This window comes from Gnatocerus cornutus, chromosome 7, assembly GCF_029298725.1.
Source record: "Gnatocerus cornutus isolate USDA-ARS CGAHR chromosome 7, icGnaCorn1.1, whole genome shotgun sequence".
NCBI lineage: Eukaryota > Metazoa > Arthropoda > Insecta > Coleoptera > Tenebrionidae > Gnatocerus > Gnatocerus cornutus.
The window spans coordinates 15,040,417-15,066,614 of NC_142239.1; the positions used below are offsets into that span (position 1 = coordinate 15,040,417).

Consider the following 26,198-nt stretch of genomic DNA (forward strand, 5'->3'; position numbering starts at 1 on the left):
TGTAAGAAGTTCATGCACCTACAAACCGACGAAGCAGTAAACTGAAAGATTTCAACGAACTATAAATAGTGAAACTCTCCTTAGAGGTCGTTACTAAAGCCATAATGACGAATCTGAAGTCCTGAAACTGGAAAAAGGATTTCAATTTACATAACTATTGCTCCAAGGGTTTTTAGACTCATCACAAACTCCATTTCTCTAATTTATTTCTACTTTAATAAAAAAGAACACATTTTCCATTTCCCACTTTTCTCGTGTTTCAGAGACCCCAATAAAATCGTGTCTCATTGTTTTTATCATCGCCAGCGCTCTATTTTCCAGCAAATTTTACTTTGAGAATCTTCAATTCGCTACCTACATTTCATTAAACTCGAGAAAATATAAAAGTAAAAAGAAAATTATATTGCGATGCAACTCCAACATTACTTTTTTATTACAAACCGACAAAATAAAAATCAATATGCTATTTTTAACAGCTTGTTTGCGAGACAGCTTTTGATCTAAAGTTTCCTAAAAATGAATTTCGTCTAATAAAAAAATTTCCATTTTTATACAATAAATATCGATTTTAGTTTTAAATCCTTCCACATAAAATTTAAAATATGCAAAACCGCGTCGTATTTTAAACGATTAACGTCGTGATGTTTTATATCTTAATTTTATTTCAGTGATTCGAGGAACTTTGAAAAAATTCAGCAATCAAACGTTGCCGACGGCCGAAATTCTAAAGTTTGAACTTCATTGTTGCACAAATATTTTTCTCTTCCCATGTCAATCGATAGGGAAAGTTTTGATCTTTATTAGAATTCATGTAACATTTCCTTTTACGGTTTCTGCGAGTAATACGAAAAATGCATGCAAATTAGTGATTAATTTTCAAACATTTCCGAGACATTAATAATAATTTCATTGCATGCCGAAATTCTGGAAATTTCGGGTAATCGCAGATCCTTCCAAGTATTTGGCCGCAAAAGAGGAATTAAAAGTGCGTTAAAAAGATTTTATTGTCAGTTTTCGTATTAATTTAGGGTCAGGTAGTTAGAAAAATGTGAAACGGTGCTAGAGATTGTCGTTTCAATGGCCAAGGAATTTTATGTATGTCGTTAGAACAGCGTGTTAACTAATTATATCATACAAGACACAAATTGCCGTTTAATAATAGGTTTGAAGGTGGGCTTATTTATCACTGCTCTTACAAGATTTATCATGTTTGATTGAGAAAACGAACACCAAAAAGCGAAAACGGAAGAGAATGGACAGTAATTGAAAACAGAAAATTTTCGACTTTCACTGTTAACCTCCTCAATTTGTATTTGTCAGTTTTGGTGTGTTGGCCTTTTGAAATTTCATCCACCAATTCCCCAATTTCGACACTTTTTCATTCAGTTAGTCCCAACAAGCGTGAACCGAAAAATTATTAGGCACGTTATTAATAACATCCTTAAAATTAATTTTTCCCCGGTTAGTACATTAAATAATTTGAAAAGCATTATAACAAATAGCATCTCATTTATTAATTGTAACACGTTGGTATAAACAGGTAATAAATAACGTTAAAAACACGGGGCGAGCAACAGTTTACACTGTAAAAAAAACGCCGTCTCTTTTGAACATCTACAATGGGAGAAAATAAGCTTTCGCAACAACACGTAGAAAATAAATCGACCTAATATCTCACCTAGTCAAAAATTCTAATTTGGTCCAGGTATGGACTTTTTATAAAGAGCTTTGACTTGGTTCTGTTCCCACTAAGTTGGAAACGTCGCAAGATGATGAATTTATGAGACAACACCGCTATCGTGGCTATCAGAGGCGGAGAAGACACAAAAATTAATGAAAAACGATCACAACTTATTGAAAATTTCACTAACTAAAGCGGTATTTTAAACACCTGCATCTGTTACGCCACTGGATTTAAATTAAAACTGTGACGGGGAAAAAATGAGTGCATTATTTCAGGTCGGATTTTGACAAATGTGGGTTTTGATTGAAGCTCGAGTGGTTTTGTGAGTGATGAGCAAGGTCGCCAAACAATAAATAGCTTTGGATTCGTATGCAAATTAAAACATCGTGTTTACGTTCAATTCGATTGATTTTGGGACGGAAACTAATCGATTTATTGGTGGTTTTGTTCGAATTTTCTTTATTACTTTATTTGAACCGCACAAAATGTTCGCTGTTTGTACATGTTTGTTGGACAGGTAAAATTACGATTAAAACGTTTTGTTGAATTAATTGTTACCCCAAATGACCAGCTGTCCTGAATTAAAAGTATTCACATCAATTTTATAGATTTGATCTAAATTTACTTGTGACGGTCAAAATATTGTAGATTTAATCAACTAATGTTAAAAAATTGTTTCCGATTAAAAATTTAATTGAGACGAAAGAAGACGGAATTCCTTTTTGAGGTTTTGCAAAGTTGTCTTTTAATAGTTTTACCATTTTTTTTTATTGCTGTAAGTCAGTTTTTTTGTGTATATTTTCAGGTGTAAATTAGGCTTTTTTTAGGGAAAAAATTAGGTGAAATGTGAATGTAGCAACACGTTGTCAAAGTTGGGTGTATCAACATATCACATTAATTAAGAAATAATTAAAAGTTTGTTCAAAAAGAGAAACTTTAATATGAATTTAACAAGTTTTGGCATAATTTGCATAGAACTATTAGCTTCTACGCATGTCAAAGTTAATTTAAGTCAAACGCTTTTGCTGCCAACTGTTACCGATAAAAATTGCTAGGGGCTGGTGCCAACTTTGCTTTCTAATAAGCTCTGATATTTTAAATTAGTATGTTATTTGTTTCACTAGACTGGAAAATTTTCCAGACGTGTGAAACACAAAATTTTGGGCGCCAACAATAAATTGATAGTTAGTTATTTTGACTTTTCGTCTGAATTTGAAACGTCAACTTATTACTTACTTAATTAGTTTATATTTATTGTTTTTAAAAGTTATTGGCCTCAAAAACAGTACACAAATTGACACAATTGACATTTATGCAGTGATATCAACTAGCAAAATAAAACGAACTATTCTAAATGTCACGTTTGTCTGCCTAGACATTTAAAAAAGATTTTCTTGCCGCAAATGAGTATCACAAATTTCATGAAAAATGACGGAGGCGCACAATAGTTACTTTTAAGCCGCCGACCTTTTTTAACATTTTTGGTGATATGTAAATAGGCCAAAAAAACAGCGTTTGGCGGTCTAAGCCTCCAAAAAAAAAACTAGTTAGTTTTATTGTTTAACGGTTGGTATCACACTGTTATCAATGAATAGGAGTTTGCTGAAGAGGAATATATTGTTTTATTTTTAACATAGTCGCTAAACGAGCAACATGGCAGAGTAAAAGTCACTAGATCAGAAATAATTGTTAATTTTTAATTTTTTAAATTTATAGGCCAAAAAAATAATGTGGATCACTCGTCTGATAATGCTTTTGGAAGTCTTCACTTAGACTTTTTTCAGTCTTGTATTCCAAATAACTATTCTTTTACTAAACTGGAAAATGTCCTTTTGGAAATGCGAGGAAAGTGTTGAAATCCGAGCCCGGAGGGCATAAATTTTTATTTTCAAAGCTTTTTTCAGACGTGTGAAACATAAAATTTTGTGTTTCAACTTGATAGTTATCTATTTTGACTTTTGGTATGAGTTTAAAACTTTTATTTGCTCATTTAGGGAAATTTTATCAGAAGGAAAATAAGTTGGTAGCACCGCATTCAAATCGAACAATTTTTGTTGGAACTTTACTTTGTTAGTTTACCTTTATAATTTTTAAAAGCACTTATTGGCCTCCAAAATGGCATACAAATTGACACAATTGACATTTCTGCAGCGATGCCAACTTGCAAACCAAAACCAACTATTCGAAATGTCACGTTTGACTGCCTAGACATTCTAAAGGTGATTTTCCTGCCGCAAATAACATGAAAAATGACGGAGACACACAATATACATTTAATAAGACATGACGTGTATTTTACACTATTTTTTTCTGTTGAGCATTATTTCACCGTTTTTTAGAAAAAAAAATTGAAGGTTCCATTTAGGGATATTTTTCCAGAACAGTTAACTTGGTTAAACGTCATTTAAGTGTCAGCTGTTATCAAATGATGTTCTTTATTGAACAAATTTGATAGCAATTGACAGGAGTACCAACTCACAAACAGTGCTATAAAAAGAAGTTTTTTCAAGCATCGGAAAATTGAAAAACAATGGAATAATGAAAAAAATAGTAAAAGAGGATCGTTTATTGCTTTGAAATACAAAAAAAACGAAATTAAAAAAAAACTGTTTTTGTTTCATTTTTTCTACACTCTCAAATGTAAGTTAACTTTGAATAGCCATTGTCTAAATTATATTAGGACTAAGAAGATAATTCAGATATTGTCTGATACAGAATTTCATGAAGAACATTTTCGGTCCCTTCATATTTTTATTTGCTTGATTGTTTGGATGTAAAATGTGATCAACGCTCGGTACGCCTCGCAAGAAGATAAATTTTTGTCAGAAAAAAGTGAAGCAAAAGCTATAAATTTCTAAAAATCTGAGAAACCGAGAACCTGTGTGGAAATCTCCGAGAAACTAAGAAATTTAACATTAATAAAATTTGAAACTCGTCAATAAATGTAGAAATCTAAAAATTCAAAGTTTCTCCCTTCTCGGTGTTAGGGAAATTAATAGGGAAATGTTGTTAACATAACAATTGTTGCAAAATAGCGATTTTCGAAATAAAATTGAATTTTATAGGTACAAATTTTAAAATAAAAATACTAATAAGGCAGCTTTTGGACGTTATAGTTTCTAAATATTTTAACATGGCTTCTAACACAATTCTTTTTACAGCGCTCAAGATGATTCATCTGGTAATTCCAATTGAAACAATGCTTTTACAACTGGAAGCTCGCCACTAATTTCCTTATTCCTTTCCATTGTTCATTACACGTTGTTGTTTAAAAATGAAAATGGACAATAATCATTCAATATTAGTTGAAATGTACCATTACAATTTACAATTATTTCTACGTCTACGATGGTGGCCTGCCTACAAACGAATAAGAATAGAGCTCACGGCGACCCCATGAATGGCGAATAATGGCAAATAGTTAACTTAATTCACCATAACGAGTGTCGCCCTTTGAATGTACCGCGCCGCCCCAACTTTGTCTCACATATCCACGTATGCAGACCGAGGGACTAAAACTGGAATGCAGAGAGAGAGAAATTACAAATAAAAAAAAATGAGAAAGTAATTCCACGAAAACATCTAAATTGAATCACTGCTCTTCACCCCTTTCTATGAGAACCATCCCGCTTATTTGCCGAATTTAACCGCGCCAACGACATTAACAGGAAGTTATAGTCGGGTTATTTATTAAATTAGTATGTGCCACCCTTTGTATTCGGGGTAGAAACACATAAATCACCTATAATAAAAGCCAAACGTATGAAGTTAACTGGCTGCATCGAATCACTGCCGTTTCGACGACGGAAACCGCCTTTGAACATTACACTTCCGCCATTTTCTTTTCCTGATGGCTTCGGCAAAGTTGTTGATTCTTTCTAAATGCGTTTGCTGCAGTTGCAGGAACTGCGTCACAGCTAGTTTTCTTAGTTCACAGGGAAATGCGCTTTTCAGGGAATTCAATGGAGTCGTTTTATGGCGATTTTGAATTTTTGCCGAGCAAAATGCGGAAAATTGGATAGGAAGAGGCGGGGATATTTTATTACGGGCTTTTAGGTTATTGTTTCTGAATAAACATCGCATTAATAGTAGCCACAAAACTTGCACAAGCGAATTTTTCTTTTATTAAAATTGTCTGAATTTTCTTGGGACGTCGCTGACCATTTTTATTAAACGTTATTAAAAATACCTGAGTTTTCGTTTAAAATGCTTAGTATTGAAGCAGGACAATTTTACTTGTTACCACAAAGATGACATGAGTCTTGTCACTACCTGCTTTTCCTGTCCACGTTTTAATTGTCACAGCAGACCTCCAGCCAGAAATTTTATAATTAAACCCCTGCTCCGTTGTTCGCATTTCCGGGAAGCTTTTTAAACATTTCGTTGGACACAATACTGACCATCACTGGCCACATTAGCACGTGTCAAAGTATTTAAACGAAAACTCTTCTAATCCTTTTACCCTTTGTAGAGTTTTAATCCTTTCGCCTTTTAACGTAAAGTTTGCTTATTTTAGACGTCTCAATTTCACTTGAATGCGTTTTTATTTTGATGTGGTGTCATGTTTGGAAACGAGCTTTTGCCCGCAAGCTCTTCCTTCACTCAAACGACTGAGCTTAGCTAATCCAGTTTGGTGAAAGCATTGAAAAGTGTAACGAAGAAGGAAGCGTTTTATTTTACGAGTTGCGTTATAATTTGGTCGTTGGGGGGCTATAAATAGCTGAAAATACTTAAAAATGAGTAGTAATAAGGTATATTCTTGAAACAATGGAAATGATTAATATTTTGTTTCGTCGGCATTATAAAGCCGCCGTTGATTGCCGTGAAGACCGTAAGCTCACGCGTCGATTCCAAAAATGATTGCATTACGACAAAAAACAGTCGCTCGCAAACGTGGCGATACATTTCGCTTAATTCCTACGGAGTTCCATAACTTTGCTATTTGAACGTCTTTATTAATAAATGTTCAATGGAAGCGTAATTTTCTTGTAGGAACTTGCCGATCCTTGCCAAATTAAATTGGGGTGAGTCGAGATATTAATTCTTGCTGTGTTGCGAAACATATTCTCTTTTTCTCTTCACTGTTATTTAAATTGAGTTTGGTCGAGAAGTTTTTCCGCCGGAAACCTAAAATGCGTGCTTTTGTTTTAAGGACCTTAATAATGCTCGTTTTGACATGCGGGTCGCAGACTGAAATGTCACATTTTCAGATTAGTAAGACACAATGGTTTCGGTTTTCAGCTGATAAAATTTCATTCTGTGATGTTTTTTTCGCTCTTGTTTTATAAAAGATTATAGATAATTTTATGAAAGACAAAAGAGGCTAAAGCTGCTTCTGTTTATTGATCAAATACGCTCCAGTTTTTTGGTCTATTCCTTATACATTTTCCAATGGGGTGTGACCAAGTCAGTATAAGTTTTCAGAAGTTTTCAACCGTGAAGTCGTGCCATAAAAGATGTAAATTAGTAGAGGCCATATGAAGTTTTATGGAAACAACGAGAATATAAAAAGGTAATAAAACTAAGAGTTACATAATGTCGAGTACATTACATGTGTTCTCAAAATGATCCAATTTCTTGAAGTTTTTGGTTGAACTTTCCTAATTTTAAAAACGTTAGGACAAAATAAACTGCAAATTTTCAATTCATAAAGTCCGCAGACTTACCAGTTTATGAATTCCGTCTATTTATGAAATTCTCTATATATTCTTAAATTTTCGTAAATTTATATTAGTTTTCAGGTTTTCAGGGTTCCATTTTCCAGGTTTTTCAAATTGCAGTACAATTAGACTTAGATACGTAAGTTATCAATTTATCAGTTTTACACGCCTAGTTCTTCGATTTTTCAAGATTTGGGAATTCTCAAGTTCTTAATTTTTCAGTTTCTTTGACTTTAGATTGATTACAGTTATAGTAGACTCTCGATAATTTGAATCTCAAAAGACCAGTCAAAAAACATCAAATTATCGAGAGTTTAAAATATAGTGTGATTCAAATAATCGAAAGAACGAAGAGAAAAAATTAAATAAACGATAGTTTAAAGGTAAGCAGACAATAGTCAGAAAAAACAAACCAAGAGAGCGTAAAATCAACTAACTCCACTTTGACGAAATATCGTAAAACTTATGTTTTGTAAGCTATTAATTTTTCTGGTGAAACAGATTTATGTTAAAACGAAATTTCCAAAAACTCTTTATTAAAAGACGGAAGTAAAAATGTGTAAAATCTGATTTTAAAGCAGCAATGGAATTTTTAAGATTGGTTTGTTCAGAAGTTTTTTGTTTTTCTTGTCCGTCCACGCGAGGGACTTCAAATTAATGAGAGTTCGGGAGGGAAAAATTCAAATTATAGAGTGTTGGCGGGAAAAAGTTCTCGATTTTATTTCCAATTAACGAGGGAACCAAATCACATTGAAATTTTTCAATTTATCGAGAGAAATCGAGGGAACCGGGAAAAAAATTATCGAGAAATTCAATTTATCCAGGTTCAAATTATCGAGAGTCCACTGCATTAGGTTCTTTAGTTGTGATTTTCTAGTTTCTTCAGTATTTCAGTTTTCTAGATTCCACTTTGTCTAAATTTTTAAATGATTAAATTTTTAGATTTCAATATTTACGTTCTAAAATTCTCACATTTTATAGATCTTATATAATTTTTTTCTAGTTGGCAAAATTTTAGGTTCTTTTAAGTTCTCTGGCTTTCAGGTATACTGTGTCTGAAATTGTGAGCTTCAGGTTTTTAATTTTTCAGGTTACTTACATGTGTAGATTTATAATTTTTCAGGATTTTTTATTATGTACTAGGATTATAAATAATATAAATTTATAAATATATAAATTTCTATATTTTCAGATTTTCAGAATTAAAAACCGAAATTTTTTAGATTTCTATCTTCTTAGATGTGTATAAGTTGTCGATTTTTCACCTTTTTAGATTTCTAGATCTTTAGGGTTGGTTTACACAATAATTTAATTGAAATTAAGTTAATCACGCAACTAATTTGACGATTGCTGACATTTGATTGGCGGATGTTAAATATTTAATCGGAATTAATAATTTAATTTAGGTTTTGTAAACCAACCCTTAAATTTTTAGGTTTAAGAAGCTGCTTTTACAACTTTTTTATATTCAAAAGTTTACATTTGACTAGATATATACTTTTTCCTAATTTGTATCTTAAACATTCCCAAGTTGCTATGGAAACAATGCTATTCTAACATTCCGTATCGAAATGGATATTCTAGCACTGAAAACGAATTGGAAAATAGCGAAAATAGCTGTGTTACAAGAACAAATTAGGAAAAATAATATAAAAACCTCGTTCATAAGGCCATTTAGGCACTCATCCATTATAAAACTCGCGGCTTTGCCGCTCGTTTTATAAACTTGGATTCGTGCCTAAAAAATTGCCTTATGAAACTCGGTGTTTTAATATACTATTTTCTATTTCGCGTTCATAAGGAAGATATTTCGATACGCGTTTGAGCGTATTTCGGTATCGTAATGAACCAATCCCGTGCCAATATTTCCAGGAACATATATTTTTCTTAGGTTTGCAGCAGACAAACCGTCAACCTGCCGTCAACGTTGACAATTTAGATTTTGGTTTTGTTAAACCTTGATGAATCGATCAATACACTATTATTTCTTGTTGTACTTGGCTTAATAATTCATCGGACAAAAACTCTTTGGATGCAAGAGAACCATCATGATCATGATCAACATCTTCGCTCTCTTGGCTCCCTTGCGCTCCGGTAACCTCAAAACGTCACACCTGTCAAACTGACTGAAATTGGATTGGCTACTTCGAATTTTTTCCCATTCACATTTTGCAAATGCCAACTACTCTAAAATTCCCTAGACTTCGAAATCAAGTTTTTTCGTTTAAAATAAGGCGAAATAGAAAAAATAGCGTATGATACTTGTTCATAATGCATTTTGCCGCACTTACTACTTTATGACACTCCTCGCTGCGCTCGTCGTGTCCTAAAAACGTGCGTGCGGCAAAATGTTCATTATGAAACGCGTTTCATAATATACTGTTTTAAATTTGTAGTTTGTGTGTTTGATATTTAAGCCCTTAAATTTAAGTTTTCAGTATTAAAAGTTCCGGTTAGTTTTAGTACTGTCTTGTAAAAATATGAATCTAAAAAACTAAAAATACCTACAAGAATCTCAGAAACTCAAAACTAATAAGATAAAACAGTAAAAATCTCGGATCTGCAGTACCAAAATATGTAAAAAAAAAACAATATTTTTAATGAACGCTATTGTGACCCAAAAAGTCTGAAAGCCGTCCCACAATTTTCTTAAAAACGCAGAAAGGTAACATTTCGACTAGCACACTGTCACGGGTTTTGTTCCGGTAAATTCGTCCCGGAGTCAGTCTACAATAAACGATGTTCTTTTCAACAAGAACGAAGCACATGCTCTATTCTTGATATAACACGACGTTCCGGTGGATTTACGCTGATTCCTAGCATCTGCCTCCATAGAACCTAGAGCAGCCTACGTATTTACCGATGAGATTTTCTGGTTAAATCTGTTGAGCCATTAAAGTTTTGATGTTGAGAAAGAGTTCAACATTAGATAATGGTAGTTACGTCTCAAACGATTCGTGGACAAGCATATCATTTCCATGCACTCGAAATGAATTTCCACGCCACCTAATCCCCATCTCCACGTCAAGTTTTGTGTAATTCATGCACAAAATGCGATTATTCAGGTCGTTAAAAAGGCAGAACTAAACAATTAGTACCCGTAAGACAAGAACCACCCTTAAGACGTCCTTTAGGTACGTGTCAATTTAATCGTTCTGGTTAACAAGATCAACCATGGCCATGTCGTATGAGAATTTTCATCCATATTTTGTACGCAAACTTAACGGAAAAATAGCCATTAGTGTCTATTTAAATTCCCCGTCCCCTTCCTTTTCGGTAACAGAAATTAAGCCACGGCTGCTGCGATTGTGGCCTAAATACAAGGACGGGGCTATGGGGTTGCTTTTCGAAGAAGAGAGACGAGGGATATTTAGCGTTCAGCTGTTAGTTTTTGCACGCTTCACGCTGAATTTTGATAGAATTTTCATGTCTTTTCAAAGTTGATTTTTACGGATGTCAGAGGCCACCCTGAGCATGAGCTACCCCTAAAATAAATGGCAGGGTGCAAGCAGGCGTTGGTTGGGTGGCTGTGTCGCACAGGATAATACTTTGGTTTAATTAATCTGGATTTATTGCGTAGCTTCGTTTTCTCATTTCACTTTTTCTATTTTTTTAGTACGTGTATATAGACGTGTTTCCTTTATTCACATTACACCTGTTGATGTATTATGTCCGATAGTTCTACAGGGCCCCCCATAGAGGCCCCCCAAGTGCACACAACTCCAAAAACGCCACTTTACGACGCACTACCTCTTTGTATTGTATTGTATTTTTGTTATTGTCGTAGTTTGTCAACTGCGCCACCGGAGTCCTGGTCCTATTGCTCGATGACAGCAAAGATGGATTTGATTTTTAAAAACAAGACACGGTAGGTAAATTTTTTCTTACTCGAAGAATCTATTATCTGGTCCAGTCCCTGTAAACACGTTATCATTGAATTATAAATTACCGAAACCTATAATTTAAAATAATTGAGTTAATCTATTAATGAAACACATAATCGATTTTATTGTAGGTAATTTTAATAATGAAACACGTTACATCATTTTTCTCCCCGCAGCAACGAATTCAGGTTGGCAGTTTTAATTCGAAGATTAAATTGCAAGCGTCCTGTTTAATCTAGTTTAATTATATGATGTCGATACTTCTATTGTTTAATCAAATTTACTGGTGGTTATTATTATTTTACTGTTTAGTTGAATTTCTTTGTTTGATAAAGTTTATTATTCACAGCGCACTCCTTAGTGGAGCTGATGTCATTCTGCTTTTATTTCTACATAAATTTTTAAAGACATTTAGCAGCTCTCAAATGCGTTTGTTGATATTGTAAGAGCATTAAAACGAAAATATTAAACTGCATGTGGTCGTAAACAAGTTGGCAATATTGTTAGATGATAAGTAAATATCTTATTATTTGGGGGCGTTTCAACCTTCAATTTTTGAGGTTTTTATTTAGGTACTACTGTGCACTTAGTTTTTATTGTTCTTCATAATTTTTATTTTAGATTTGTATTTCTGTTTTAACATCGTTCGAGTTTCTAGTTCTGAAATTTGTATAATCGAGTAATATTTTATATTCAAGTTTTCAGTTCTTAGATACTCAGCACCTAACAGATTCGTATTTTTTTTATTCCCCGATTGTAGGCTTTCGATTTCTCAGTTATTCTAGTTCTAAATTCTTCAGGACACCTTTCATGAAGTTACTGAAGATCGATTATCATAATCAAATTTTTAGACTTGTTTTTGTAGATGAGGTCCGATACTATTTCTTCTTTCCGAATTCTCAGATGTTTTAAGGTTCTGTTTTGATTCTCGGTTTCATAGATTTTTAGGTTTTTAGTCCACGCAACTTGAAGAAGAAATTTGAACAGTTTCCTCTCAACGATGGGGCTTTATTTACTTTCTGACAATAGTTACTTGTTTTATTAGCTGGAAAATGTTCTTTTTAGACATGCAAAGATTTCAATTTCTGAGCATTTTTAAAGCATTTTCCAGGCGTGATAAACACCAAATTTTTATGCGACAATTTATAGTAATTTGGATTACAAGACCGGAAAATGCTCTTTTGAAAATCTGGGTGAAATTGCGAAGACGAGGAGAAGCCGAGTCGTAGCAACACGAACACTTTCAAAAGCATTTTGGGACGTGTGATCCACTATATTTTTTAGGTCAACACAATTTAAAGAATCAAAAAAAATTCTGATCTAGTGACTTTTACTCTTTAAGGTTGTTATTACTTACTATTTTGAAAATAAAAGTTTCTAATCTCTTTTAAAATATTTCAGCAGAATTTTGTGTTCATTAATGACAGTGCGATACCAACCGTTAAGCAAAAAACTAACTACATAGTTAACCTTTTGGAGGCCTAGGTCTATTTACATGTCTCTAAAAACGTTAAAAAAGGACGGCGGCCTAAAAAATATGATTTTCCTGATGCAAATGAGTATCAAAAATGCCATGAAAAATGACGGAGGCGCACTGCAGTTGTTTATTTTGACTTTTGGTTTAAATTTGAAAAGTCATTCATCCATTTAAGAAAATTATCATGTTTTAACAGTTAAAATTTCCAAAATTTGTGTCTTTTGGTTTACAATTTTGTTATTTGATATCGGTACTACACAACTTAAAAATAGTAACTTCTCCAAATTTCATACACTAAAATTACCAAAATGACAAATTTTAGTCAAGGTTGCCGTAAATTTTTTCTTCGTCTAATAAAAATCTCCAAAATTTGTGTTTTTCAGTCTACAATTTCGCAATTTGGTAGAGTTAATAGACAACTCATAAATATTAACTTCCTTAAATTTCGTACCTATAACACTAAAATTACCAAAATTACGAATTTTAATGAAGGTTGCCGTAATTTTTTTTGTCTAATAAAAATTTCCAAAATTTGTGCTTTTCCGTCTACAATTTTGCAATTTGGTAGCGTTAATACACAACTTATAAATAGTAACTTTCCCAAATTTCGCACCTAAAACACTAAAATTACCAAAATTATGAATTTTAATAAAGGTTGCCGTAATTTTTTTTTGTCTAATAAAAATTTCCAAAATTTGTGCTTTTCCGTCTACGATTTTGCAATTTGGTAGCGTTAATACACAACTTATAAATAACAATTTTCTCAAATCAGTTGGAAAATAGATTGGTATATAACACCACACAAATGCCATGAAAAATAACGGAGACGCTCAAAAATCTTCGTATAGTTTTGCCAATTTTAAATTTTCCTTCCTTCGAATTTTTTGGAATCTGTACTCGACTCTGACATAATCTTAGTTTTATAGGTATGTAGGCAGTCTGTGGGTAACATTTCCGCGCATCTAAAAAATCGTGATAACCGCCCGCGTTAGCGAAGGCCACCTGTGCCACATTCTTTGACAATTATTTGCGCTCGCTGATTGTCCACGCACATCGGAACAATCTTGAAGAACACAGAAGTTCAAAGAGTCGTGCGGGGGTGGAAACGATGCAGATTATTGCTCAAATTTAAAACAGTTTTATGGACCGACACGTGACTCTCAGTCGATCGCCGCTTTTATTACCGGGGCCGCCTTTTGTCCGTTTCGCAATCTAAAAAAGAAAAAGTAAAACACATCACTTTTCGCTTGACCATTCGATGACGCGGTGGTTGTTTCTCTCCGGCGTTTCCATGAAACTTTAAACGACTCTGTTCTTGGCATGGACAAATGGGGCGTAAATTTTCGGAAATGTGTGCACAACAACGGTAGCACAAATGGCCATAAAACAATTACGTTTCGGTAGCTTCCGTTGATAAAAGCAGAATGATGGTCGAACGGTGCAACAGTTGTAAAAATGTCGACGGAAATGATGAGTTTATGTCGTCTAGTAAATCTTTTACAGGACGAGGGACCCGAAATTATGCCGTGGCAATAAACTAATCAGACTCCCAAATGCGAACTTTCAAAAAGAACAATGAGCGAAGATACGGTCGTAAATCAATCGTGATATCTATCGGTAAATGCATTTCAGGTTAAAACGCCTTTGTGGAAATCAGTGGGGATTTTATGGACGGTACAGACAATTTTAATAGTTCCATTATTATTAACTTTCTTGGTAAAATACGAGTTGACAACAATCTCTCAGTATTCCCGGTTTTTCATTTAGTTTATTACTTACAAACGGTAAAATGAAGATAACATGATCACTACACGCTAATATTATCATTGTTTGTAAATATTCTTCTAATTCCGATGTTCTGCTCATTTGTAAAACCTCATTATCTCATTCAGAAAATGTAAAACCATGTTTAAACAATTAAAACGACCATTAAAATGTGCCCATCATTGCAATTTCGCTTTGTTTTCCGTTGCTCACATTTCGTAACGAGCCCAAGGCAAAGAGCCTCGAATAACAGTCCTTTAAATCCATATAATTAGTTAATGGTGGACCACCAATAGAACGTACCATCGAAAAAACGAAAAAAAGTTGTTAAATATTGGCTTTTAAAGGTATATCGTTTCGAAATAAGGTTAGATAATTCCGATCGATGTATAATTATAGCACCGAAGCGCTATTTTAGAAAATTATACAGGTAGCCACTTTTTCGATCTAATTTTACTAAGCAGGAAAGAGAGGTTTTGAGTGATGGATACTTTGCATCGAACGATTTAAATGGGGAAAATTATAACGTGGGTTATTTAGTATTACTATCATTACGAATAGTAAGGAATAAGAGAATAAAGTGATGAAAAAAAAAGGCTGAACGGACAGAGTATCTGCACGATTTCTTTCAGCTGTCGTCGCTTGGGAAACGATTTGATCGGATGGAATCCAATATTGCAAAATATTTTAATCTCAGTCACACCTAATTAGCAATTTTTTGTTATGGTTATGACCTACACAACGTTGATTTTATTATGAGTAGTAGGTGTCTAAATTAAAAGATAAAACCATCGAAGGAACTTAACTTGTTTATGATGTAGTAACAAAGATTGTGGTGATCGATACCGGAAAATATCATTGCATGTGGGTCTGCAAAAAAAAATTAAAAAAATCGGAAAACGACATCTTTCCGTCTCATTGAAAGTCAATTTAATATTCACACTTTTTGTACCTTGTTAGATTTATAGCACCTTTTTCTTTGTTCACTAGTAACAGAATATGTTGCCTGAAGGATTCAGATGGATACTATTTTCCACAAATTATTATTTATAGTCGAGATTGGACCTTTCTCAAGTCCCGGTGCCATTGCAACTGATTTACATTTTTTTTAGAACATCCCACCTCTCATGATCACTCACTGCCTTTTATCGTAATTTGCTGGAAATAGCAGTGAGGAGGTCAAACATTTCTAGTAATTATACAGGATGAGCCCGAATACAAAGCTATTATCCATAGCATCAGCTAGCACTTTCCCAAAGGGTACAAAAACCGTTCCCATAAAAAACTAATGCACTCGCTCTTATAGTAGTATATTTTAAACTTTCACTTATTTAGAGACAATACACATTTCAATATTATTAACAAATTTGAAATAAATGTGGCACTCATCTCGATTGGTTCGTATTAGATGACTTTTTCGACTCGATCGATGGATCAAACTGAAATTTTAATTAGAAACAAAATGGTGAAAAACTTACCTGAAGCTGTACCGAATAACACTTTTCAAAAACACTGGCAAGATAAAAAATCCCAACTCAAAACAATCCAAATTTGAACAATTCGGCACTGCAACTCACCACGTTCCTCTACCACTGTTATTGTAATATTGACGGGAACTCTGATTGATAGACATTTTTTGCCATTTTACCAGCGTTTTTATGTTGATGATTTAACCCATTGGCATTGAAATTGGCAAATCAATTGCGCAAGGCGATTTCTGCTATAAACATTGTCCCCTTTGCTTTGTTTTTTTCGAGTTCACCCAAAAAAAAACATTACGTCACATAAAATAAAACCAAAAATTTATGTAGAATAAATTTATTGCCCTTAAAGTTTCGTACAACTAACAAATATTCACAGACAGAGTTATTAAATAATGTTATTGAAAACCTACAGCGCTACCTTAATCTAAGATTTTGACTTTACAAAATGTACAGATTAAAACAAATAGTACAAAGGTGCCGTGTGAAATAAATACAAGTAAATAAAGCTACGGTACTACTTTTCTATATACACAGTTTTATCCTCGAATTTTAATGCACGCGACTGGCACACATATCCATGGTGCCCAAATATGGGTACCCTGATTTGGCTTCGCTTGGAGAATGGGCTCCATAGTGACTACTGGCAAACAGGCTGTAATAAAAAAAAAATTGGAATAAGCACAAAGTTTGTTATTTCTATTTGACATTTGACATATCATGGGTGAAAGGATTCTTTAATGTCCCATCAAAATAATTGATTCAGGTCCAGGTTCAATCGCGGCAGTAATAAATCGTTTTCTACCTACGCATTTAGCTGATTGAGTAATTTGTGCGCAATGGTAAAACGGGGTACTCACGCTCTTCCATATACAAAAACGAAATTAATTACGGCATTTTAATAAACAACCGGAGACCGTATTTAAACCCAGTAAAATGAAGGTAAGGCATTCATTATCCGAACCACGGACATAAATTAATTGCGTCTACTAGTGTATTATTCAAACGTGCCGGCACCCACCAATTATACAGTTGATCAGTCATGCCGTCTTCAGGCATGATCTGTTCCAGGCCAGGAGGCGGTGCGCATCTTGGACGGTTGCAGTTGAGGAACCTTGTCATTCCGATTTTTTCGGAACGGAACTACCAAAGTACGCAATCATTGAACGGGATTCGTGCTAAGCTAAATTACACGGTGTTAGTTAATGTATAGCCGCGCCGCTCTCTACTTAAGGCATAAAAGTACTGCTACTGAATGAAATATGTTTATATACATTGGCTGGAATATATTTAATTGATTGGGAGATGGAAGATCTGGTTTCAATGGCTTCATTCATGACAACGCGATTCTGACAAAAGGCGGCCACACACGTAAAAACTTATTTCCGAGTCTTCTAATTTGATACTAGTTAACTTGAACCAGTATTGTGCCAATTCGCCGACTTACTATACAATCGTCTCTTCAATTCATGCCAATAAATAACCGCCCTTTCTCCTCAGCATACTGAAAACTTCGTCATTACGACAACCCGACACTAAATGCATAAATTATGATTAATACATTGAAGCATAACAAAGCGGTACGTGCAAAACCGAAGCGTTCGATTTCTTCATACACCCGACAGTGAATTATGGTCCCTCTGATATCGTCCGTGCCGATTTAATTCGCGTTTTATCTGGTGTCGACTTCCATTATAATTACAATGCACAATTCACCTGTAATTCTCGTGCCAGGTGCTCAGATTCTCGGCGACTTTATTGTTTTGAGCGTGCCTCGTCCAAACGGTGCTTTGCTGAGAAGGCGAGACGCTATGCTGATTAGGTGAAACTTGGGCCATGTTGTAACCGAACTGATTGGTGTTGAGGACATTGCTTTGGTCAAGAGTGCCGCTGCTGGAGTTGTAGCTGTTGTAGGGCGTGGAAGAGGCGACGCTGGTGCTTGTAGCTCCTAAACTAGCACCGGAGCCGGTGATGGTGCTAGCCGTCAAAGCACTGTGAGGAATGGTACTACCGCTCAGTGCTGCTGAAGCGTAGCTCTGCTGCGCCCAAGAGCTCTGAAATACACACAAATACCTCAAATAGTGTTCAAAAAGAACACGTTGAGACTTACCTGATTGAAAGTAGGATCGCCGTATTGATGTTGTACCGGGAAAGCTGACGGTAATGACATGGAGTTAAAGGGGTTGAGTTGTTGCGAGTTTAATTGCTTTCTTAAGCGAGCTCTACGGTTAGAAAACCACACTTGAACACGAGCTTCTGTTAGTTTGGTTTTCTGTGCCAACTCCTCGCGAGTGTAAACGTCTGGATATTGGGTACGACCGAAAGCTCGTTCCAGAGCTTCCAGTTGTTCGCCCGTAAAGGTGGTCCTGGAACGCCTTTGCTTTCTTTTTAGAGGAATCCCCGGCTCTGATTCCGTGTCGCTTTCCTCACATGAAGAGGTCGGACCTGAACCAAAGACATTGCCAACTTTTAGGATAGAAAAAATAAGTTAGCATGGAGGTATTTTCGTAAGAAATCCGAGAGCAAACACAGGAAACCATTTATCTAATGACCGCCAATTTATTTTCTTATCTCCCTGAAGACCTACTGCAATTTTCAAAATAAATAACTATAACACCACCTATACTTTGAGCCGAAGCCTTCACTCCCTAAGTAATTATTAAGATGGATTATAAGTTGTAATTATGTGTGGCCAGAAGAGCCGAGATCAACTTGAAGCGTTTCAGTTCTAATAAATTTAACATGGGGAGCGCGGTAGCGCGACCATCAATTAACGTTAATTAATTAATAATGTTTAATTTGTCTTCTGGTTGTGATTGATTGTGTATTGCCTATGCACACGCATTTTTATCTCGTAAATGTGATTTGTGCGCCTCAGGGCTACACTTTCGTTCCATTGCTTATTCAGTAGATACGGTCATAAGAACACGTGCGTCTTTTTTAATTTCAAGAGTCTTTTAGAAAAAATTACTTACTTAGACTATTGTAATGTGCATGTTTTTGTACGTTATGCATAAACGAAGAATATTGCCTCGGTGATTGAGTAACGGATTGGGAAATGAAGATTTGCTTTGTGTGGCGGCGATTTTATTTCGTTTTTTCTATGCACAATTACATGAATTATTATTTGTTGATTGTTAACGCTTCGAATTATTGTCAGGAAAACTGTAATAAATATGGAAATAAACTTGCTATAGCTCATTCATCGTTCAGATGAATTATTCAAGTCTGACAAAATGATTAATTGTTAAAAAAGTCAACGGGATTCGTACTTGAAAAAATTGCCTGCGCCTGTTATTACAAGAATGTTATCAATTATTGTGTTAAAATTGCAAAATGGTACTCAAAAAATAACGGATTCAAATGAAACTCAAACAAGTAGCTGAAGTTTTAATTATTTTTTGATTGATTAAAGCCGAAGTAACAAAGGTCATTATGAGTCGTATCGCGTTTTAACAAGAAAATTAAGCACGGAAATCGTGAGCGACAAGTGTATTTTGTTATCGCGGTTGACCGTTTATGGCTGATTTTTATTTTAAGGGAGAAAGAGCTAAATCAAAACATTTTAAACGTTATCAGTGTTCAGAAAACCATAACCTAGTTTCTAAATTAATTATTTTTAATTTAATTATTAATTAAGTTTCTCCCCAACGACCCCACATTGGCAACACGGAAGTTGTGCGAAGAGAAATTCGTGCCAGAGGTGCAATTTCCAAAAAATTGGTAGCTGGAAGCCGCCGCCGATGAAATTTAATTAAGGTGCAATAAAAATCAATCACGAGAGAAGATCAACGGGTTCAATGAAGTTAATATGTGGTAATAATAAAATGAACCGTCATTATGCCGACGTGGACTTGGTGTGTAGCTCTTTTGTGTTGCGTCATGGCTCATCTTGTGAGGTCCAAAAATTACGTGTGATAAAATTTTCTGTCAATTTTAACGTTGAGTTGCTTCAAGCTTTTTTTTCAACAGCCCCATCATAGCCACCAACATGCCGCTTTTATTTTATTCAATAAATCAATTTGATCGCTCCAGTCATGGTTTTTCAAGCACGGCAAAAATGACGCGAAAAAACGGCTTTTACGGAAATTTCATCCGTCGGGTTAATGTTGTGGTTATTGGCATTAATTGAAAAATTAGGAATTTCGATGTATTTTTCGAATTACTTCTGGGTAATATTGAACGGTTGCGGTACATTACGGAGGAAATAGCCGTGACAGTTTTTAGTATGAATCGGTAGGTGATTGATTTTACACTAATTTAAAGATTTTCGAAAACAAACATGCGCGTTTTTGTACAGCAACCGTTGGGAATTTCCCTGGTTTTAAGAAAAAGACTTTTTAGAGGTGCTCACCAAGAATACCTTCGATTGAATGCTTCTTTCGATCGGGATCTTCTTTTCGGCCTCCGCGCAACAGACGGCTGATGGAGCTCACGGAGGGCGCTGAGTTCTTGTCGCAAATTCCTTCCTGAAATGGACATAAAAGTTCACAATTATTTACACTGATTGTGAGTTGTAAGACTTCAATAATATTTGGCTAAAAGCGTCACAGAAGAACACTTTTCTAAACTTGAAAAATTAAATAAATTAAGTGAAGCTTGTCAGCAGAGAAGACTTCAACAATAATTTATTAAACAATGCCTATTATACTCGTAGGTGCAGCCTACAATAAAAATCTAAACACCCAACAAAAAACTTGTTATTTTCATCATAATAATAATTTTTAAATATCGAAGCAGTTGTTTCCAAAAGGAAACACGAACAATAAAGTGGTCAATTTTATCGTTCTTCTACACCTCCAAGTTTCCGAGCCAATTAAAATTCCGTTAAATATTGTTAAACAAAATCTTTATGCCAAAATTATTTATGCACGCACTAGGCAAGCTCAGCCAAAAATTTAATTTAACGCAAGATATACTTACTAAAATGATTTTTTATTTACGAGTTAAATTAAGATCCTACTGTGCAAACATAAAAACAGTAATTGCATGCATAACGTTGCCATTTTAAAGACATTTTTCAATTATAATCATCCATCCTTGAAGTAAAATTATTTCTCGGAAATTTCCCGTGGTCAACAAGGACTTTAATTAAGCATAAAAGGACTCACCTTGATTAGTCTTTCTCTTATCTCCCAGGAGAAAATTTGAGGCTCTTCTTTCTTGAGTTGTTCTATTCTGGCTTCGACTTCTAATGTGGCGACGCGCGGTTTGGATCCTCCAATAACTCCCGGTCTTATGCTTCCAGTTTCTTGATAGCGATTTAAAATTTTTGAAACGCAACCATGAGAGACTCTCAGCTGTCGCGAAATGACACAGGGTCGGATTCCCGCCGCTGCCATTTCGACGATTTTCAGTCGAAGGTGGTTAGGCAGAGGGCGTCCGTTGATGAACACCCCGCCAAGCTGGTTAACACGGCCCTGACCTGTAACCAGTTAGGATTTTTACAACTTTTCTTCGTTGATTTACTGACAATATTTTGGAAGCTTGTTTCTTAGGAAATCGCGTGAATTTCAACCACTTTGTAAGGAGAAAGGGTGTCTAAAAATGCAACCAATGACACGGGAATAAAAAGAACCTAAATTATGACCGGTGGATTTATGAACCTAATAACACCTGATGATTTGTGATGTGGAACCGCTCGAGTCGGATGGTGTTCCGACCAAGGATGAAGGTAAGCAAAACATTCCTCGGTTAATAAAATGAGGGTTTTTTCATGAAATTTGTGAAAAACGAATTGGACAGAAAATTGCTCAATAGTGCGTGAACGCTTACTCAAACACCATGAAGAGCTTCTTTTTCAGAGGACCACCCCGTTTTATTTACAAGAAGTATACCATCATTGTTGGAATCTAAATACTGGACACAAGAGATGTTTTTCATTGTTGGCAGAATTGGATTTAAATTTGAGATGTTTTGTGATGTTGCCATTGTAACACACAATGCCACAAGACAACCCTTTGATAATATTTGCCTGTTAGGATACTTTATGTGCGACCACCGAGATGGTGTTAAATTGAATTAATTGCTCCGTCAATTTTCCGTGGAAATCATGTAATGTGGTAGCTTTATTACCGCACGACTTAATTAAGGGCCTTTGTGGGTCGCGCGAGCCGCTCGGAATTCCAAAATTTGCCGCTCTGTTTCGATGGTACCGAATCAGGTGTAGGATCTGGCTGATGAAAACAGACATTAGTGAGATCAAAGCAGCCGCTGACCGGGGCCGGCTTTTCATTTTGTTAAATGTCCGCACGCCCACCTCGCACATCTCTCACATACAATAACACAACACTTGGAGTGTTTGCCAGAATATAACCGTCTGGTTGCGGATAGTTTACGGTTATGCAATTTTTGCCTTAATTGAAATCGTATTGTACACTTTTAATTCAGTGCCTTTTCGGGAGTCAACTCAAGAAAGCTATCTGGACCCTGATCCAAGCCGGTCTTTCTCGAATCTTCTTCTATAAATTAATCCCAAGAATAGGAATACTTTTTGCAGTATTATGAGAAGATTACAGTCAAAGATGGAGGTAAGTTATGGTTGTATGGTCAAATTGAAGTGTCAAATGTGAAAAAACTAATAACGTAGTATGGAAGAAAAGTGAGTGTACTGCTATAAATCAGATACGTATGACAAGAAGTAGATGGATAACTCGTTGATTACAAAGTTCATTTCGCTACACATACTGCTCCACATGTTACCAACTTAAAATTCACGGTTCAAAAAACGTGTTATCTGTCAACAGGTTTCGTTTTCTCCCCTTGCCAATTATCCCACAAACATGAAAATGTTGTAATTTTGTGTGCGCACGTGTTACAATGGAAAACAATAGCGTCAGCAACAGGCGTGGTTGCCTCATTGTATTTTAAACATTATGAACAAGTCCAGCCCCATCATCGCACGAAGAAAATTACGGAATAAACACAACCCATTTTCAACAGATGGCTGTTGGTTATTTCAATCATTGAATATTTAACTAGACACGCACATCTAGGAAATAATTCTATCAATTGGACAGGGATTAAGACCGTGATTGGCAGGTTCTTTCCTTTGACTTGTTTAAAAAGACCGATGGATGGCAGGTTTCTAAAAACAAAGGTTACGCCTTGACCACATGTTATGCGGAACGGAGGCTATTTAGGCTACCCCATAATTTCAAGGTGGATTCACACCTTGACAATGTGGAGCTAAAACGTTTACTGCCGGTGATAGCGAGTTTGTAGAACTGTAATAATATTTCGAAAAAATCTCTTCACATTAAATATTTATGTTGACTGGGTTAGTGCCCATTATCACACGAACACAATGACGGTTGATAAAGTATTAGAATTAACAAAATCTTGCTTTCAATCCCACGCGAGCGATAAATAGGTAGTATCTATTATGTTCCGGTTAACAAACCCTTGGATTTATTGCCCAGATCATGCGCCAGTTAGCAAACTATTTGTTAGAAGTTGGAAGCGACATTATCAAAATCAAACATGGGGATGCCACCTCCGTTTGATAGTTTGAGGTTGACTGCTGTATTTTTGTCTCATCTATCTTCTGATAAAGTAGCGTTAGAAAGTTAACAACTATGAAAAAAGCGCCATAAGCTGAACCTTTCAATCCTCGCATTATGACATAACTTGCGGAACCGCTATTATCACATTTGTTGAAACCTAAGTGGCCTCCGTGAACACGAGTCCGCCATTCAATATCTTTAATTACAATTCATCATCGTTTGTTGATGCACCTCCATGAACATGTTTTGACATGGCTTGCACCTTGCATAGGCAGATTTCAACAATTTGCCGTAAATTGCTCCGCCGAAAGGTGTACATTCCCACTGAGATAACACGAAAAATTAAGAAACGACAGTAAATCGTGACTAAAATTTTAAATTTTCAAAATTGCTCAGTGTCAGCGATATGATATGCATTCCCTGAGGCTTTCCTACCTGTTGGATGGTGAGAAAACACAATGATGAGTCCCTGTTGTCCGACAGAGCAACACAGGGGCCGCACCGTCAGAAAAAGTAAATAAAAACTGAGTGCCGATGTCAGATCTGGTGTATAATGTTATCCCCGATAGCTTATGTCAAATGTGTTAAGATAAGTATCGCCTTAGCGCTGTCGGTGTCTGTTACACCGACCTACACGCCATTAAGGCCTTTAATACATGTAAAATTCACGTTAAATCTGTATTATTACCTTATCGCGGGATCTTGATAGCGCTTCGTGAATGAATTAAATATTCATAGTCCGGGGACCGTATACGGTCGCATGATGTACGGTTTCACCAGAAAAATTAGTTTGTTAAGATCTGTCAATTTTCTTAGGGCGGATGCTATCTTATAAGAATTCCAAGCATTTTTTTAGTCGTTTTATACGAGTTGTATTCCAACTATTTTTAATCAGTTTAAAATTATAAATAAATCAAAATTATATCTATCAAAATTATCCTTATTACATTATTTACCATTTAACTTCAAAAAATTTGATGAGTTGAGTTAATCAAAACAAAAAACTGCAATGTAAGGAACTTATCAAAGTTTGGAAATCTTGGAAGCTTGTAGTTCTATAGAATATAAGAAATAATCTAGAAGAAACAGAAAACGATTTAAAATTTTGACAATCTATGCAAGCCGAAAGACCCTCAAAGATCCACGAATTTAGTACAACACAACTTCATAAATTCTTAATAATTTATGAAATCTAATGAATCAAAAAAAATTGAAATAAATCTGGGAAAACTATTTATCCACAAAAATCAAAATAAAAAATTAGAAAATCTAAAATATAAAAACTTTATTGAAAAATAATTGATAATCACATTCCTAAAAACGAAATATTAAAACAAAATTACAGTAAGCAATGTAGGTATATATTATTTTTTCATTTTAACATTCTGAGTGCTGCTTTGTCGCCGCCCTTTAATTCAATTTTGAAATACAAAAATAAAATGTCCCTCTTATTATACCAATTTTACCATGGAAAATTACTTCCTACACCCTTCCTAATTCATGTGGGAAAACTGATACCAACCCCGCCTATAAAATGGAGCTAAAGAGGTGTTTCAACAGAACGCCAGATATAGCTAAATAAACAGATTATCTTTCCGTTTATTTATTGAATAAATACCTAGCAACTGTAGGTACGTTTTTACCCTAGAGCTAAAATGTCAAATATAAGAAGATAATTCGATTTTAGCACGTGAATTGAATGTTGAAGCGACGGACTTTCATCTTGAGCGTTTTGGCTTATCGAAATGGTATATTATTATGAAAATAGAAACGATTAGTTTTGTTCCGAAAAAGGTTTGAATTCCATTCAATATCAGTTCATTATACAAGATAATCATAGAGCTATAATTAACAATTAATTTAATTAAATTAAACGAACACTGATTAATGGTGGAGAAAATACCGCATTTACTACACCAATTGTTTTAGTGGGTAGAACATGTCCCAGTAGCATAAACACAACTAACCACAGCTCTGGTTTTATGGTTGTTCATAATGGCACTCTCAATAATTACTTAAGTCGAGTGTAACCCACAAATGATAACAAATCATCTCGTTGATATTCGAATCATTCTACATCTGTAATAACCATATTTTGTGGTTTCCGTATACCTAGAATATATTAATATGGCCTTTTAATGAAAACCTGTATCAACCACAAGATGACTAAGCTTTCTTTATGTGAAAACGACTCCTTAATGTAACGATAATGGTTCAGATCAAATCTGGCGTAACATTTTCAATTATAATAATTATATTACCTAATTAGATACACCTGTTAGTTAATCTTAAGTGACAACAAGTGTTGAAAGTGTCCGAGGCGAATTTTATGAACTATAGTGAATCTCATTTGATAAAAGGCGAGAAATTCCCACAAAGAGAACAAAAAATGGTACACGAAGATGGTGCTTGAGTGACGCGACGGGGGCTAGGAATTTTCAAAACAGCAAAAAGATGATACCAGTAATTAACAAAAGAGACAATTTTAGAGCTACGTGAACTATTGAATTATGAAAATATTAAAACAGACCTTGGAACGGATATCCAGTAAAATAGGGTGCCATGTTGAGAGTCGAAACTGCCATTTATTCCAGTAGTCGAAATTTCCTCAAAATTTCAAACACTACCAACGTCCACAACGGCACGTACGCACCAAACCCGGTCAATATCGTGGCTAACCAAAATAAATTCGACGGTCGCGTCTCGTCGTCACCGCAGAACTTCTTGAAGAAAACTGACCAGA

The 26,198-nt window shown here is 34.9% G+C and overlaps 1 protein-coding gene across 2 annotated transcripts; it reads right to left on the reverse strand.

Moving 5' to 3' along the window:
• Positions 1–16,271: 16,271 nt before the first annotated feature.
• Positions 16,272–26,123, reverse strand: gsb (paired box protein gooseberry). 2 transcript variants are annotated; one of them, XM_088040984.1, is made up of 6 exons: positions 25,986–26,123; positions 21,062–21,375; positions 20,314–20,419; positions 18,061–18,395; positions 17,667–18,004; positions 16,272–16,605 (listed from the first exon to the last, which is right to left on the reverse strand). In XM_088040984.1, the coding sequence occupies exons 1-6, from the start codon at positions 26,038–26,040 to the stop codon at positions 16,503–16,505; spliced, it is 1,251 nt and encodes a 416-aa protein (XP_087897110.1). In that variant the 5' UTR covers positions 26,041–26,123; the 3' UTR covers positions 16,272–16,502. The 2 variants fall into 2 exon arrangements, with proteins under 2 accessions (XP_087897110.1, XP_087897109.1); XM_088040983.1 differs by having other exon boundaries at positions 20,305–20,419.
• Between the last annotated feature and the right edge of the window lie 75 nt (positions 26,124–26,198).